The sequence below is a fragment of the Leuciscus leuciscus genome (assembly GCF_965113295.1).
Source record: "Leuciscus leuciscus genome assembly, chromosome: 13".
NCBI classification, from domain to species: Eukaryota; Metazoa; Chordata; class Actinopteri; order Cypriniformes; family Leuciscidae; genus Leuciscus; species Leuciscus leuciscus.
Window position 1 is genome coordinate 3,925,874 of NC_138737.1, and position 16,886 is coordinate 3,942,759.

General features: G+C 37.4%; 1 protein-coding gene and 1 long non-coding RNA gene across 4 annotated transcripts in view; one reads left to right on the top strand and one right to left on the bottom strand.

Annotated features, from left to right (window-relative positions):
- Positions 1-69: 69 nt before the first annotated feature.
- ppp2r2aa (protein phosphatase 2, regulatory subunit B, alpha a) lies at positions 70-15,523 on the bottom strand. 2 transcript variants are annotated; one of them, XM_082187872.1, is made up of 10 exons: positions 15,274-15,523; positions 14,738-14,809; positions 13,325-13,422; positions 9,472-9,637; positions 9,013-9,125; positions 8,754-8,931; positions 6,611-6,775; positions 6,358-6,527; positions 2,440-2,531; positions 70-1,376 (listed from the first exon to the last, which is right to left on the bottom strand). In XM_082187872.1, exons 1-10 carry the CDS (start codon positions 15,278-15,280, stop codon positions 1,097-1,099), a joined length of 1,341 nt encoding a protein of 446 aa, XP_082043998.1. In that variant the 5' UTR covers positions 15,281-15,523; the 3' UTR covers positions 70-1,096. The 2 variants fall into 2 exon arrangements, with proteins under 2 accessions (XP_082043998.1, XP_082043997.1); XM_082187871.1 differs by having other exon boundaries at positions 14,738-14,911.
- Positions 15,524-16,720: 1,197 nt separating this feature from the next.
- The window catches only part of LOC309512369, a 58,539-nt gene continuing 58,373 nt past the window's right edge, over positions 16,721-16,886 (top strand). For both annotated transcript variants that reach the window (XR_014210967.1, XR_014210968.1), the window contains exon 1: positions 16,721-16,807. This is a non-coding gene — a long non-coding RNA (uncharacterized lncRNA). The remainder of the gene's footprint in view (positions 16,808-16,886) is intronic.

The following is a 16,886-nucleotide window of genomic DNA, read 5'->3' on the forward strand; positions in this document are numbered from 1 at the left end:
TCTTACCTGCTTTATAATAAAATTACATTTGAATGGATTCTCCTTTGCTGGAAAAATGACCCCAAGAAGTTTAGTTTTTCAGTCTTAAAATTAAGTTTTATTTTTACATTTGGGTTTTACAACTAAGATAAAGGGAACATAATTCTGGGTTTGTTCATATACAGCAGGCCTGATTTCCATGTAAACGCACTCCATTATACAGAATCATTCTGCACCAATCAATCAACAGCTCAAAGACTCAAGTCACATGACTGCATTAAAACACTGAATACTGTCAAGGACATGATTTAAATTTTCGAAAATTTATATAAAAATATCTAGAGCATTCTTTACCTCATAGGAACCATTCTGTATTAAAAAGCCGCAAATAAAACGACACACATCATAAGATGCCGAAAATCATAAGACATTATAAAACATGCACATCTGCACAAACAATTACTTAAGACTTAAAATATTTGTGTGTCCCTATTAAAAGAGATAAAAAGTCTCCCTTCCCACAAAGACTAATATATTGCATAAAATTAATGCCACAATTAGTTGTACCCATTAGGGACTTAATGTAGGGAATAATGTAGCTATTCGGGAACCCTGCAACTTCAAGTCAATTGCACTTGTGGATAAATGTCAGGCATTAGACTGAGCGTTAGGTGAAGGAAACGTCCTGTTGCACCAGGCCAGAAGGGAGCGATCAGAGCATGAGGTTTTGTACAACTGATTCAGTGTTAATCATGATTATGCAAACTTATTAAACAGGATTTTGTGGGTTGCTTGAGGGTCGTTTTGGTTGCGTGTTCGAGACGTGGAAAAATCTCCCAGCAGTGCATGGGGTTTCTGATTAAAGCTAAAACGGACAGATCAAAATGTGCAAAATAAAAAAAACCAAAACCAATACAGTAATACAACTAAAAATCCCTTCTCCGGCCTACAGTGTATCAATTAACGTAATAGAATAATCCAAAGGTTTTTTCGTGTACTACAGTGGTTAATATTAAGACTATGAGTTTCAGGAGAGAGGTTGTGCATGGATACCAGATTAGCATGTATCCCGCCTTACTCCTGGAGCTAGGAATGAGGACGAAGCAGTTTGAAATTCCTAATTCAGTTTCTCCTGGAATATGTAAAGGTTATTGACAGTCGCCAGTGCAACAATGTTATCCTGAGGATGCCAGGAGGTGTAGAGGATCTTTCTGCTGAAGTCCAGGCAGTCCACGCCGATCTCGTTCCTCTTGCGTCTGCTCCCCGCACACACACGCCAGGTCTTGAGCGGGAGGCCGGGGGAGCCGCTCTCCCACGAGGCCTCGAGGGTCGCGTCGCGCTGGGCATCCCGATCGAACATCCGGAAGAAGTTGTTATAGGACCCCGTCATGACCTCACTGAGAATGGAGATGAAAAATAAGAGAGTAATTAGGCAGAGCTCTCTCTTTTTTTATATAAGAAAACAAACAAAGTCTATCCATCCATCCATCCATCCATCCATCCATCCATAGTATCTGTGTGTGTTTATCTCAGCCAAAAAGCCATTGTTGCAAAGTAAAGTACAGTGAAAATTTGGCTAAAAAAAATCCAGTTTTCTATAACTAAGCTAAGGTAAAAATATATATTTTTAAATGTTTTCAAATGTAAATGGGATAAATGTGTCAAATATAGGGTTTAATTTCATTCAATCCATTTCAGAAGTTATTACTGACATTGAAAGTTTGGGTCGATAAGATCTTTTAATGTTTTTGAAAGAAGTCTCTTCAGCCCAACATTTATTTGATCAAAAATACAGAAAAAAATAAAATTTAAATTGTGAAATATTATTTAAATTCAAAATAACCTGTTTTTAAATGTAATTTATTCCTGTGATCAAAGTTGAATTTTCAGCATCATTACTACAGTGTCACATGATCCTTCAGAAATCATTCTAAAATGATGATTTGATGCTCGAGAAACATTTCTTTTTTTGTGCTTTTTTAATTAAGATTCTTTGATGTATAAAAAGTTCAAAATTACAGCATTTACTTAATCTTTTGTAACATTATAAATGTCTTTACGGTCACTTTTTTGATCAATTTAATGCATCATCGCTGAATAAAAGTATCAATTTCTTACTGACCCCAAACATTTGAATGGTAGTAATACGTTTATAAATATAAAATTGTTATCTTTAATATCTGCAAAAAATGTAATGTACTTAAGCTCAAAATCAGGACGTTTCTGAAACAGTATTGTGTGTGTCTGTATTTGATAAAGCTCGAGTCTGATAAACCCTCTGTTCACAGTGATCTGGCAGGAAGACCCCGCAGTGAGAACACACAGCTCATGCCTATTCAAGGTTTGTTTTGCATTTGCTTTTATCATAAACTGAAGATGCTTTAGTCATTAAAAGAATGTGTGGGAGCGTCATAATGATGCAGCACACGAGTCACGTCTCATCTCAGAACATCTCCTCACCTGTCGTCGCCCCCCCAGCAGCACTCAAACTTATCAAAGATGCAGTCGTTCTCGTACAGAGAGCACAGCTTACTCCTGAGATAACCATGAACCTGATGAGAGAAAGAGAGAGAGAGAGAGATCAAAGTCACACAACATGCTGATGGTACTTCAGTGCTTCTGATATAAGGACTCGACAGCAAAGAAAGCTTGTTTATGATTCAGGCCCTGTTTACACCTGGTATTAAGATGCGTTTTGGTCGATCCAATCACAAGTGGACGACGCCCAATACAGGTGTAAACGGGGTCTAAAATGTTTTGAGCTTGTCCACTTTCAACCACTTCCAGAGGTAGTGGAAAACACATTCGACCGGATTGCTTCTGTAGTGTAAACGCTCATGTCAATTGAATTCAATTGAAAAATAAGCCAACGACCCAAAATGACTTGAAGTCGGTCATGCATTCACTTTTGAATCATGACTATCTGGACATGCAGACTAATTATTTCTAAATCCAATGTGCAAGAGCTCAGAATTTATAACAACACTAATTTAAATATATCATTAATGTAGTGCATCATAAGCCACGTTTTTATAATCCAAATACATCCTGATGGCTTCTCCTTTATTTACTGCTGAATATTCTGAGCCTTGCATTATGGAAAAATTATATTTTCAAGGAATGCAAAATCACCACATTAAAATTTGAGAAGTAAATTCCTGATGCCACCTAGTGGTCAATGTTGCTAAATCAGTATTTTGTTTAAAGGAGTAATTCACACAAAAAGAAAATTATCATTTACTAGTTTCCAGCCTCTTTCATGGAAAAGGTGAAACTTTAAAGAATGTCTTGGTTGTTTTTTCCCCACGTAATTACAATTAAAGTAGAGTCAAAAAGAACACAAACATATTAGAAAAGCGGTTCAGATGCTGTTTTCCAATTCTTCTGAATTCATAAAATATCTTTGATTTAAGTTGTTACTGGTTAATAATCCAGGAAGTCTTTAACTGCTGCAAGTGGATCATTGAGTCTGGATCGGCACGATACGAGATCGAATCACTCTCAAGGGGGTCGCACACCGGACGCGCAGCTCGGCGGCGCGCCGCGCAGCGCCACGTCTTTTAAATTCGAGCACACTATTCTCTATGAGAGTACACACACTGGCGGCGCCTTTCGGCGTCTGTCCGCGGCGGCTCAGGACCGTGTTCAAAATCCTGCCGCGCCACAGAGCGCCATTTACATAGTTTTATATAAAATGTACATGTGTGTGTCTCAAATCGTAGTTAATGTATATACGGACTTCACCCTGTGCTGCAATATACATTCAGTTTTATATTTATTTACAGAAATCAGAAAATTGCTGATGTTATCGGATTTTCAGGTGACAGTTGTCCTAGACGCGGCGCGGCGCTGAGCTGCGCGTCCGGTGTGCGGCCGCCTTCAGACTAACGTCTTGTGAACTGGATCAACCCATGTAATCTTTTACAAAGATCCAATTTAATAGAACGACTGGTTCACAAACTGGGCATTGCTACATTTCATTAAGATGCCAAAGATGAATTTAAAGATAATGAAGGAATATTTAAATACTCAAACAAGGTATGACTTCTAAAAACATGAAATTTAGCACACAGACCATTTTTACCATAAGTGACTTTAATGGTGCTTTTCTAAATTTTAAATCCCCAGTCCAAATTAATTGCATGAATTAAAGCAGGACATTCTTAAAGTAATGGTTCGGAGTAACTTCAACCTAGGGTCCTTTGCACCATGACCTCGAGCCAAACACCCCCCTAAAAGCCTTTTTTCCCTTGGTTGAACATTATTAAAGTTAGAGCTTATTTAGAGATATCAGCCGGATGGTTTAGTGCAGGCGCTAATGGATCCAAGGTTGTATCCTGTAAATTACCCCACTAATAATGCCTGGAATGGTACCAAACTTCTACAGTAGTACAAATAGGGACTGTACTCATAAAACTAGGCATTGGAAAGTTTGTAAGTGCATCAGGAGTTTATTTAAATAACACTTGCCTGATGGCTAATGCTACCGCTAACCCGGACGTCGAGGTCACTTCCGTGGCAGAAAGCGATGCATAAGGATGAAGTGTAACGACGCCCAGTTCCAGGAATGCACTAATATATTGTTGGTAGTACCAGTTTGCAACAATTATTAGTTAACACCAAGTTGTCAACACTTCGGAAAAAATTATAAAAAATTCACTAGCTTTTTCCTTACACTTGTGAGTTTTGCAAAGGACTTTTACGGGCTTTTCCCAAATCACTGAAGTGACCTCGACGTCCGGGTTAGCGGTAGCATTAGCCATCAAGCAAGTGTTATTTAAATAATCTCCTGATGTACTTACAAACTTTCCAATGCCTCGTTTCATGAGTACAGAACCTATTTGTACTACTGTAGAAGTTTGGTACCATTCCAGGCATTATTAGTGGGGTAATTTACGAGATACAACCTTGGATCCATTAGCGCCTGCACTAAACCATCCGGCTGATCTCTCTAAATAAGCTCTAACTTTAATAATGTTCCACCAAGGGGGAAAAGGCTTCTGGGAGGGGTGTTTGGCTCGAGGTCATGGTGCAAAGGACCCTAGGTTGAAATTACTCCAAACCATCCCTTTAATTTCTCATTTAGTGTTGCACAGAATATTTGGAACATGATCATTTTTATTTAACTATTCCTTATATTTACATCCCTTTATTTTATATAACTATTCCTATAATTTCTTTCAAGTGTATGACTGCTTTGGTACACCAAAGTGATATGGATTATAAAAAAATAAAAATAAAATAAAAATCCCCCAGTGACAGAAACATCACCTGGTAATAGGCCTGTCATGATTATTGATAAATCATTGGATCGTGGTTATTCGATCTAATCCCAACTATTTGAGATAATTGTGCAGTTTAAATTTCAAATCACATTTTGCCAAAGAACATAATAAAAAAAAAAAAACTGTTGTTAAGTACCAAAGATAGTCAAAAGTCTGCCTTTTCATGGTTCATGGGTTTAATCAGACCGCATTATATTAATTTTCAGAGAATTATACATGTATAATTTGTACTAAATTTGTATAAAGATGATTCTCAACTATGTTATGAAAGATATAACGGAATGAATTGTATACACCATTTTACTTTACGCAATATGTGGGTAAAATGGCCATAAATTAATATTCCCATTCAATGCAATGTATCTATACACTGTATCTAATTTGCACATTAATGTGTTCTTGGAGCAACATTTAATGAAAAAAGAAGTGTAATAATTGGAGTAATGATTGGCAACATTTTAATAATAATATCTAATATTTTATAGGAATATTGATGTATAATTTATTTCCATATTCACTTGTTGTGTCTCCCAAAATGCCTGATAAACATGCTTTAAGTCCTGATGTCTCTACAGTGGACATGTATGCAATCAATGCCCTAATTTTTTTATTTGAAACCCCATAACATTTTCCTGAGATGTTGGTTTATGAAATAGTGGTTAGTTGGTTAATAGATGTTGGTTTATTTGAAAAGTAGTCTGATTTAAATTACAATTACAATATATTATCATATTTCCATAAGAGTGCTACATTTGATCACTAAATTAATGATCACAAATACATTTGATCACTAAACAAATTAAGAAGTTGTTTTCATGGTATAACCTCCAAACATTTGGTTATCTCTGAAAAGTCCTGAATGTGCTCTTTACAGGACACCCAGGTTGTGACATGTGACATGTATGGTGTCAGAGAAATTCACTAAAATATAATGCCCACTACAGTGAACAAAAGTCTATTCCTGGGTCCCAGGAGGATATAATGTGTCAGGCTTACACTGTGATGTAAACTAAACATATTTAAATCATTAATCACAATTTTTTGTAATGGCAATTAATCGTCAGCACAAAATTCATGATCTCTTCAGGCCTACCTGGTATATTTCCACCGGCCGACTCTCCATGTGAAGGTCCCAGATCTTGAGGGTCAGATAATCTCTGGTCATCATGTATCGGCCGCTGTGACTGAACTTGACGTCTGAGATGGATGAGATGATTTCAGAGAAGAAGGACCGTGTGCTGGGGTCCTCGGGTTCCTCAAACACTACACAGAAACACACGATAAATGAGTTCTGAAGGGTTTACTCCATCAGTGAAAGGAAAGTGAAAGAAACTTCAGAAACTAACATTTTGAGTGTTGGTCACACAGAGCGGACGCCCGCATGTCACACAGGCGCACTGAGCCCTTGCTGCTGCCGTACACAAACGTGTTGCACTGGAGCGGGTGAAACTCTGAAGCCGTGATCACCTCCGTCAGCTCCTCCATGTTGGCCGGCTTGATGTCAACAATGTCTGAGTCAGTGGTTAAGGGCTAAACTTCAGTAAGACCGTGTATAATATGAGGGAAAAAACATGAAAAACAATTCAAAGGAAGAGGTAAATCACCCAATCACCAATGCTTTGCTAACTACTATGAAACATTCATCAAGATACATTTACTGGAGATGCAAAAATGACATGAAATATGAAGTCTTGTTTTCTGTGAAATTGATCAAAATGAAATGAGTTTTGCTTAAAACAAGAACAAATATCTGCAGAAAAATCGACTTAATTCAAAGGGAAACTTTTGATCATTTGTTCTTGTTTTAAGCATAAACTCACTTAATTTTGTTCAATTCTTCAAGACTTAATTTTACATGCATCTCAAGTAAATGTATCAAAGATGTTAAAGGTATAGCGGAGGATCTTTCCAAATTTTAGATAAGACCCGCCCTCTCCACTTTTTGAAAAGTTTGATTGATTCACCAGAATGATTGACAATTAGGAGGACCAATAGTTTAGAGTAGAGTTCTCAACGGGCCTGAAAATTACAACCCGACCCGACCCGGCCCGTGGCTTTTAAAGCCCGGACCCGATGTAACCCGACACATCAACATGAATTATCTGACCGAACCCGGCCCGCGGCCCGACGCTGCGTTATATCCGTTATAAACGGATCAACGCATTTTTTTTCTTTTCTCATACACGTATTATCATGACCAGCAGACGGGAATTCAAATCAACCTTTAATGTTCACGCCCTTTAACAATACAAACAACTGAAACAATAAACTTTAAATATATTAATAGGCTATATAAATATGCCTTAAATAAAAATCTTCACACAATAATAAATAAAAAGAACTCAAACATGTACCCAGCCAGCGGGCGGGCTACTTTTCACACCACACAATTTTTGAAGAATTTTTAAACAAAATAGGCCTAGCCTACAAATATAATCGTATACTTACTTTTATTTACTTTTCACCAACTCCATCTTCTTCTCCAGGCCAGGCTAAAGGCGTGCACGCAGCGGTCAGGTCTGCCTCCGCCCCTCTCCATGATGCACGTTACACGCAGTAGCCAGCCTTTCTTTACGGTGCGATGATTAATAAATGTTTTTTTTTGTTTTTTTTTCACTGAGCGGAAAAGATTAAGCCCGACGTCCAACCCGACCCGAGTCATTTGTTTATATTTTCGACCCGAACCCGGCCCGAACCCGCGGGTCCCGTCGGGTTTGTCGGGCCGACTCGACCCGTTGAGAACTCTAGTTTAGACTACCCACCAGGAAGTAAAACATCCTCTGCTATACCTTTAAGACACACACACACACACACACACACACACACACACACACACACACACACACACACACACACATATATATATATAAACAGAACAAAAATACTGAGGAAGACAAATGATTTGCATTTCATGCAACATTTCATGCCATACCATTATGAATTTAAGATTTTCAGCTCTGATTTAATAACTTTTTAATAAAAAATGTTGTTCACAGCATAAATCACTATAATTTATGTTTGTTTTAAATGTATATTTTTCATTCCTGTTCTGTTCTGTATATTGTTACATTTATAGTATTTGTTGTTGAGTGCGGGGAACTAAAATGTTTACAGTGTTTATAATGTTTGTATTATTGTTTTATATACCAGTATTTTACATTATTTCTGAATGTAATAATAAAGTGTGACTTACACACCGACGCAACTTATCTGTGCTTTTTTTCTCTCAAAGATGGTGCGACTTATCTTTCAGAATTAATTTTGAATGATTTCTGAAGGATCATGAGACACTGAATGTAATGGTGCTGAAAATTAAGCTTTGATCACAAGGAATAAATTACATTTTAAAATATATTAAAATAGAATAAGTGCTATTTTAAATTGTAATAATATTTCACAATATTACTGTTTTTACTGTATTTTTGACATAAAAAACTAAATCTTACTGACAGTAGTGCGTGAATAAACAAAAATGTATGAACAGGATACTGAAGCTTCGGTCGGTGAAGTCCAGGTGCCATAGGTTGACCCTGAGGTCATCGGCGGACAGATACGTCTCGTTGTCGCTGTTGACTGAGATGGAGTTGATGTGGTAGGTATGAGCGTTGGCGTAGACCCGCCGTGGACTCGCCTCCACCATCAGATCCATCGGCTGGAACACGGGAACCTGTGCGGAGCAAAGCGTGTTACGCCAATGGGTTTGTTAACGCATTAACATAATCCTGAGAGTGTGTGAGTGTGAACACACCCGTAGTGTTGTGAGTGATGATGGATGCCTGTAGCGGCCGTCCTCTTCTTTGAGGTTATACCCCTCTGGTCTCTTGTCTCGTTCACTGATTTTCCAGAGCTTGATGGTTTTATCTGTGTGGAATAAAATAATGAAGCATTGGCTACATGTATAAATGAGTCTGTATCTGCGCCAGTGTTAAACTAAAACAATTTTCAGTAATTTAACTAAAGCTCAAATAAAATATAAATATTGGATGAAAAACCTAAAAGAAAATGAGAAATGTTATCTTGGGAAATTAACTTTAAGTTCAACCTGAAGGACTAAAATGACTTAAAACTAAATAGAATTATAAAAACGGAATAAAAATGACAAATGCATGTAACAAAATTATTACAACTTTTGAAATTAAAATAAAAGTTAATTCAAAATATTAATAAATAATAGCATCTAAGTAATACTAAAATAACACTTTCTCACCGTTTGTCGACAACAGGAAGTGTGCAGCATTTTTCTGAGGAAGCCAGCGGATCTTGTTGATCTTTTCCTCGATCTCCAGACTCTTCAGATAGTCGAACTCCGGCTCGTGACTCTGGAACGTGCTGTAGACGTTATACTCCGCATGGCACTGTGGCAGGTTCTTACTCTGACAGGACACAGAAATACCACATGTAAGGGATAACACACAGCTAGGTGTGCATTACATGATTTTAAAGCACAGCCGTGGATTTTCCTGCTTATACCAAGATTAAGGGCCGGGTCTACTTCATTTTCTGCATCTCGTACACATGTTACACAGCACGTTTGAGCTTCTGCGAGAACCAATGAGGTTCATTCGCATTACGCAGCACATTTGAGATTCTGTGAGAACCAATGAGGTTCATTCTCGTGTTACGCAGCACGTTTGAGCTTCTGTGAGAACCAATGAGGTTCATTCTCGTGTTACGCAGCACGTTTGAGCTTCTGTGAGAACCAATGAGGTTCATTCTTGTGTTACGCAGCACGTTTGAGCTTCTGCAAGAACCAATGAGGTTCATTCTCGTGTTACGCAGCACGTTTGAGCTTCTGTGAGAACCAATGAGGTTCATTCTCGTGTTACGCAGCACGTTTGAGCTTCTGCAAGAACCAATGAGGTTCATTCTCGTGTTACGCAGCACGTTTGAGCTTCTGCAAGAACCAATGAGGCTCATTCACGTGTTACGCAGCACGTTTGAGCTTCTGTGAGAACCAATGAGGTTCATTCTCGTGTTATACAGCACGTTTGAGCTTCTGCGAGAACCAATGAGGTTCATTCTCGTGTTACGCAGCACGTTTGAGCTTCTGTGAGAACCAATGAGGTTCATTCTCGTGTTACGCAGCACGTTTGAGCTTCTGTGAGAACCAATGAGGTTCATTCTCATTACGCAGCACATTTGAGATTCTGTGAGAACCAATGAGGTTCATTCTTGTGTTACGCAGCACGTTTGAGCTTCTGCAAGAACCAATGAGGTTCATTCTCGTGTTACGCATCACCTTTGAGCTTCAGCAAGAACCAATGAGGTTCATTCTCATTACGCAGCACATTTGAGATTCTGTGAGAACCAATGAGGTTCATTCTTGTGTTACGCAGCACGTTTGAGCTTCCGCAGGAACCAATGAGGTTCATTCTCGTGTTATACAGCACGTTTGAGCTTCTGCGAGAACCATTGAGGTTCATTCTCGTGTTACGCAGCACGTTTGAGCTTCTGCGAGAACCAATGAGGTTCATTCTCGTGTTACGCAGCACGTTTGAGCTTCTGCAAGAACCAATGAGGTTCATTCTCGTGTTACGCATCACCTTTGAGCTTCAGCAAAAACCAATGAGGTTCATTCTCATTACGCAGCACATTTGAGATTCTGTGAGAACCAATGAGGTTCATTCTTGTGTTACGCAGCACGTTTGAGCTTCAGTAATAACCAATGAGGTTCATTCTCGTGTTACGCAGCACGTTTGAGCTTCTGCAGGAACCAATGAGGTTCATTCTCGTGTTACGCAGCACGTTTAAGCTTCAGTAATAACCAATGAGGTTCATTCTCGTGTTACACAGTACCTTTGAGCTTCCGCAGGAACCAATGAGGTTCATTCTCGTGTTACGCAGCACGTTTAAGCTTCAGTAATAACCAATGAGGTTCATTCTCGTGTTACGCAGCACGTTTGAGCTTCTGCAGGAACCAATGAGGTTCATTCTCGTGTTACGCAGCACGTTTGAGCTTCTGCAGGAACCAATGAGGTTCATTCTCGTGTTACGCAGCACGTTTAAATTAATCAAAAAGGTCTTCATTTGTGTTTCGAAGATGAACGAACATTTTACGGGTTTGGAACGACATGAGGGTGAGTAATTAATGACAGAATTTTCATTTTTGGATGAACTGTGCCTTTAGGGTTAATACTAGACAGAAATTCAGGTGATACTTAAAAAAAATTTTAATCAGTCAAACAGCCTCTGAATAAAACCGTTGCCTATGAATAAGAAATATTGATCTGATTCTGAGTTAAAATATATTATTAGCTCTTTAAACACAGCTTCCATGTAAAAAGCAGTTGCTAGCAAGCGGAAAGCTCAAACTAGACGGACATTTAAGGGATATGGTACATTCATTCAACTTATTACACCGTATTTCACCACATAAATAATTATGAGTGTAAGAGATATTGATTTGAGATGAAACCGTTTTAAAATCGTACTTTTTTGTTATATTATAATCCATTACAGTGTACAAAACAATCCTAAGAAAGAGTGAATCCGCAATTAGGGCTGAAACGATTAGTCGACAATAAAAAATTGTCGACAAAATATCTTGTTGTTGAGTAGTCGTTTGATCCCACGTGACCTAATGTAAGGGTCTGCAATATCGCAATTTGACCGCTACGGCGCTGTGAATTAAGCGAATTATGACGGAGTGCAAACGAATCTGAACTAGCTAGGTGTGTGAAAGTTTCACAAAACTTCAAACCAAGAATGCTGTCATGTGCAATACATGCTAGGTGGTACTTTCTTTTCACGGGAGCACAACATGCATGTAAAAGCACAAGACGAGCCGGTGAGAGGTAAATGTTCTCCAGCTGGAGCTAAATAACTAGCAGTAAATCTCTTTATTAGAGAATGCAATACTAATAATAATAATAGCAATAATATGAACAATAATAACATAATTACAGTAATGTGATGATTTATTTTTGCATAGAATAAAGCTTGATCGAGCTTAGGAGTCAGGGCTGTTTTTATTATTGTAACACTATTAGGTATTACGGTTTTATCACTTGCCTGTATTTTGTTCCATATTCATGAAGACTTACAAAAGGAGATGTTATGAAGAATATCAAGTCAGTTACTTTTTCATACTGTAAATTAAAAGGTGAATGAGAACGTCTCTGTTAGCTCAATTGTCATGTCAATTTTATAATATCAACTTAACTCATGTCAACTTATAATAATTGTTTGCAGATTAAGTTTGTCTGTAATGCAGCTGATTCATTTTTGTTTTGTTTTTTCTATTGAAAGAGAACCGAATATTTAAACAATGCTTAGAGAGCATGTGTGTGATTTGAATTGGACAGAAATCTGAAAACTTAAAGAGAATGACCTGTTTAGTTGGCTCAAAGTTCACTAAAACAACCATTTCAAAAGCTGAAGTGATTTTCTTTTTTTATATTATAGTTAGAATATGTATAACTCAGTGTTTTAACTAATTGAAAAAGCTGAATAATCGTTACAAACCTACTGATTAGTCGGCAAAATAATCGACGATTAGTCGATTAATCGTTCTAATAATCGTTAGATTAATCGATTATCAAAATAATCGTTTGTTGCAGCCCTATCCGCAATACTGGATGACATAATTAAATAACTGTACACAAAATATTGATTTGAATTTTAATATTTTATTAGCTCACCAAACGCAAAACTTCCACGAGGAACAACCGTTCCTAGCAAGCGTAAAGCACCAACTTCAGTTACCCAGGTGAGCCTGTGTTATTAGTGTTTACCGGTTATTATAGGGGGATAAAATATTGCTGGATGCGATTAACCAATCAGAATCAAGTATTCCACAGAGCCGTGCAATAATGGTGCACAAGTAACGCTAAAATACCACTGCGTTGCATATTATTAAAGGAATAATCCATTCATAAATGAAGCTTTTAATATTGCATATTCAAACCCGGCGTGTCGGCACGTGAGCACCAATAACATTCTGTATGTATGTTGCTGCCAGGGTTGAATATGGCCTTCTTTTACATTTTGAATAATGATTTCAAGCCCATTTATGCTCCACCCTTTAATTGTTTTACGTAATGACCAGTAATCCATCTCACCTCTTGCTCTTGCTGGAAGATCACTATTCTTCCGCCCCGGTCTCCTGTGGCCAAAAGCTCCCCGGAATGATTGAACTCCACCGCAGAAATGATGTCAGCTGCAACACACACACACACACACAATAATGAATAATTGACAAGATCAACTATGAGACCATATTGTTTCGCTGAATGTTTCTGAGAATATAAGTGACTCTTGTATTTGTGCGTGTGTGGGCGGGCACATGCGGAGCCTGGCATTAAAAGCATCTCAGGCATCTGCACACGCAGTGCCATCCAGCAACCCCCCATCCCAGCATTCCCCAAGAATAACAATCTCTCTCTCTTTCTGTCTGTCTGTCGTATTATTGTGACGGGCAACAGTGTGGTGCTGGGCCGTGCCATGTTCTGACTCAACCCAGAGAACAAATCCTTTATGTTTACAACAATTTAACCTCATATATAAAATATTTATAAACATAACGAAACATATTTTGACACGAACGGTCCGAATTCACAACTGAAACGCCACTAAATTTCCAAAACTGTTACAGAACATCGTTCTCAGAGCTCTTGAAGTTACTTTCTAAATTATTTGATAAATATAGCACTCAAAAGGGTACTTTGTAGCTGACAGAATATTTTATAGTAAATACAAAATTATATACAAATCTCTCTCTGTATATATATATACTATTATTTCCACTTGTCATGTTACATTTCATTTTAAATGTCAAGTTTTTACATATTTCCATAAATATTTCATGGATATGAATCACTCTTTTACAATTTGCGTTGTTTCCATGACCATTTTTTGACCGTTTGCATAATGCATACATAATGTATAAATTCTAGTGCTGTCAAATCAATTAATCGTGATTAATCGCATCTAACATAAACATTTTAGTTTACATATATATATGTATATGTATATATATTATATGTGTCTGTGTTTGTGACATGTGTCTGTATATATATATATATATATATATATATATATATATATATATATATATATATATATATATATATATATATACACACACATACATACACACACACATACATACATACTGGTATATATATATATATATATATATATATATATATATAAAAATATTATCGATTTGAAAGCACTAATAAATTCGTTATTACTTTTCGTTATCTTTTACTTTCTTTGGTCGTGAAGTTTATGATATAATATGATATATCATATTTCTTTTAATAAAATTCAGGACCAAAGATGGTAAAAGACTTGGTAAACTTCATGACAAAACTACAGATTTGTTAACTGGGATAATATCCAGCACTGTCACAAAAAATGATACTGAGAAGAAGCTTTGAAGATCCTATGTTAATTTACTATTGTTTTACAGCAGTAACTGTGGTGTTTTGGGGTTGTGGTGTTCTTGTGGTGTCAGGGATGTGTCTTACCTTCAGCTACATCATCATCTACGGCTCCTTTGACCTGGGACAGACACCAGCGGCTCTGGCCGTCTCCATCTCCTGGAACCGAAGACAAATTCACACTGTATGTCCAACACGAGGACCACATTAAAACCCCCCTTTATCTGTGTCCACTTCAACAAACAGTTCTGATCGAGAAATCTTCATGAAACACAGACATATATCCAGTGAGTTCACATGGATTTGAGAACGAGCTGTTGATCAGGACTGTGTCCAGCAGTGTGTGCCAAACATCTGAGCACAGCAGCATCAAACATCTGACGATCTACACATGCATCAGACACAGAGGTGGGACCTTATTTCTGCTTCACCATGACTCGCAATTCAAGAGCAGATTTAAATCACAATCAACATACACACATTTAACAATCTCCAAGCATTGCGGACCACAAAATGTGTCGGAATATCAGCTTTACTTTCTAAGCGACGCAACACACCGCATAACATTACGTGACTGCATTAATCATATTTAATATAGCGAAATTAAAGTTGCTTATATATACCGTCCATGCTGGGCTGGATCTGAATCAGTCCTGGGCCTGTTTATTTTTCGATGTTGATTTCAAGCGTCTTTTCCTCTGACTCGGTTACTTCATAAAGATATTTTAACACGAGAATGTTTGTTTTCTTAACACAGTGCTGGAATACGGTTTGATTTCATAATTCCCTCCGTACAGAAGCGTGTTTAGCTCTTCTATCATTCCGCACACACGCGCTGGTTGTGCGTGATCCGGTGACGTCACGACTCACGCAAAGAAGGCGAAGCCCGACAGCGACGTCGCGCGGCCACCGTCCAAAAACACATTGTTTTTTAGATAAATACTTAAAGGGATAGTTCACCCTAAATGAAAAGTCTGTCATCATTGATATAGATAATAATATTGAGTTGTTCCAAACCTGTATGAATTTCTTTCTTCTGCTGAACATACCATATTTTGAAGAATATGGGTAAGCAAACTGTTGTTTTGAACCATTGACTTCCATAGTAGGGGGTAAAATACTATGGAAATCTATATGGCCCCCACAGCTGTTTGAAATGAACTGGACCTTCATGTCGTGATGACAATTTGTAGGCCAAAACGGAAGGTTTTACAATATACTAATAATTGAGTTAAAAATAAATAAATAATAATAATTATGTGGGAATCTTTTGGTATCTCATGATTCGATTTTTGAGGTCATGAATAGAGCTCTCGGATTTCATCAAAAATATCTTAATATGTGTTCCGAAGATAAACAAAGGTCTTACAAGTTTGGAACTAAATGAGGGTGAGTAATAATGACAGAATTTTCACTTTTGGGTGAACTATCCTTAATGAAACGGATGGCAACAGTTTATGAGGCTGCTGTCCCTTTAAGAAGAAATGCACGGACCTAATATACTGTTACACATTCGATTTGCTCTTAACTGTTTACTTTCGCGTAGGTCATAACAGACTGTGTTTACATGAAAACTCCACATGATGTGCATTTTGACTTAATTGTGTGTGTATTTGACCATTCAAGAGCAATAAACTGTGAAAGAGAACTTAATTCGGAACCGTGACCGTATTGATTTCTCCACCCCTAATAATAAAGATAACCAATTCCCTCGGGAATTTAGTATTCATGTGTGTAATTTATGCTAGATCCAAACGCAAGTCTGTGTGTGTAATGTCTGTGAAGTGGGGTGATGATAGGTCCAGATTTAATTTAACTTATAACGTGAATTGAAACACTTTAAAGTATGAATTTATATAGATTTTCAACTGTTTTGGCAGATTGTCTCTGGGTGCTGCATATCTGAGATGAAACATAGGCTATTGGTTATTTATTAAGAAATATTCCAGTTGTGTCTTTATTTTTCCTTTCTCCACTGAAAGTTTTCTCTACTTACATGTTTTTTGTGTGTGTGGGTTTTTTTTTAGGAATGTTTGTATCTTTAACTCGTATCTTTTGTAAAATCCTTTCAGCTAAGAAAACCAGTTAGCCTACTTGATGACATCATCTTCCAGGAAGTGACATTAAATTTGTGGGAAATCAACAGCACCAACATTAGTAAGTATTACATTTTACATTTACATTTATTCATTTAGCTGACGCTTTTTATCCAAAGCGACTTACAATTGCTATATAT

Excerpts from the sequence above, each read along its gene's own strand:
- ppp2r2aa (XM_082187871.1), bottom strand. The coding sequence starts at position 14,858 with ATGTGGTCCTCGTGTTGGACATACAGTGTGAATTTGTCTTCGGTTCCA. Across the intron at positions 9,638-13,324 it reads TCTTCCAGCAAGAGCAAGAG|AGTAAGAACCTGCCACAGTG; the intron begins GTGAGATGGATT and ends GTGTCCTGTCAG. Across the intron at positions 2,532-6,357 it reads GGCCGGTGGAAATATACCAG|GTTCATGGTTATCTCAGGAG; the intron begins GTAGGCCTGAAG and ends TTCTCTCATCAG.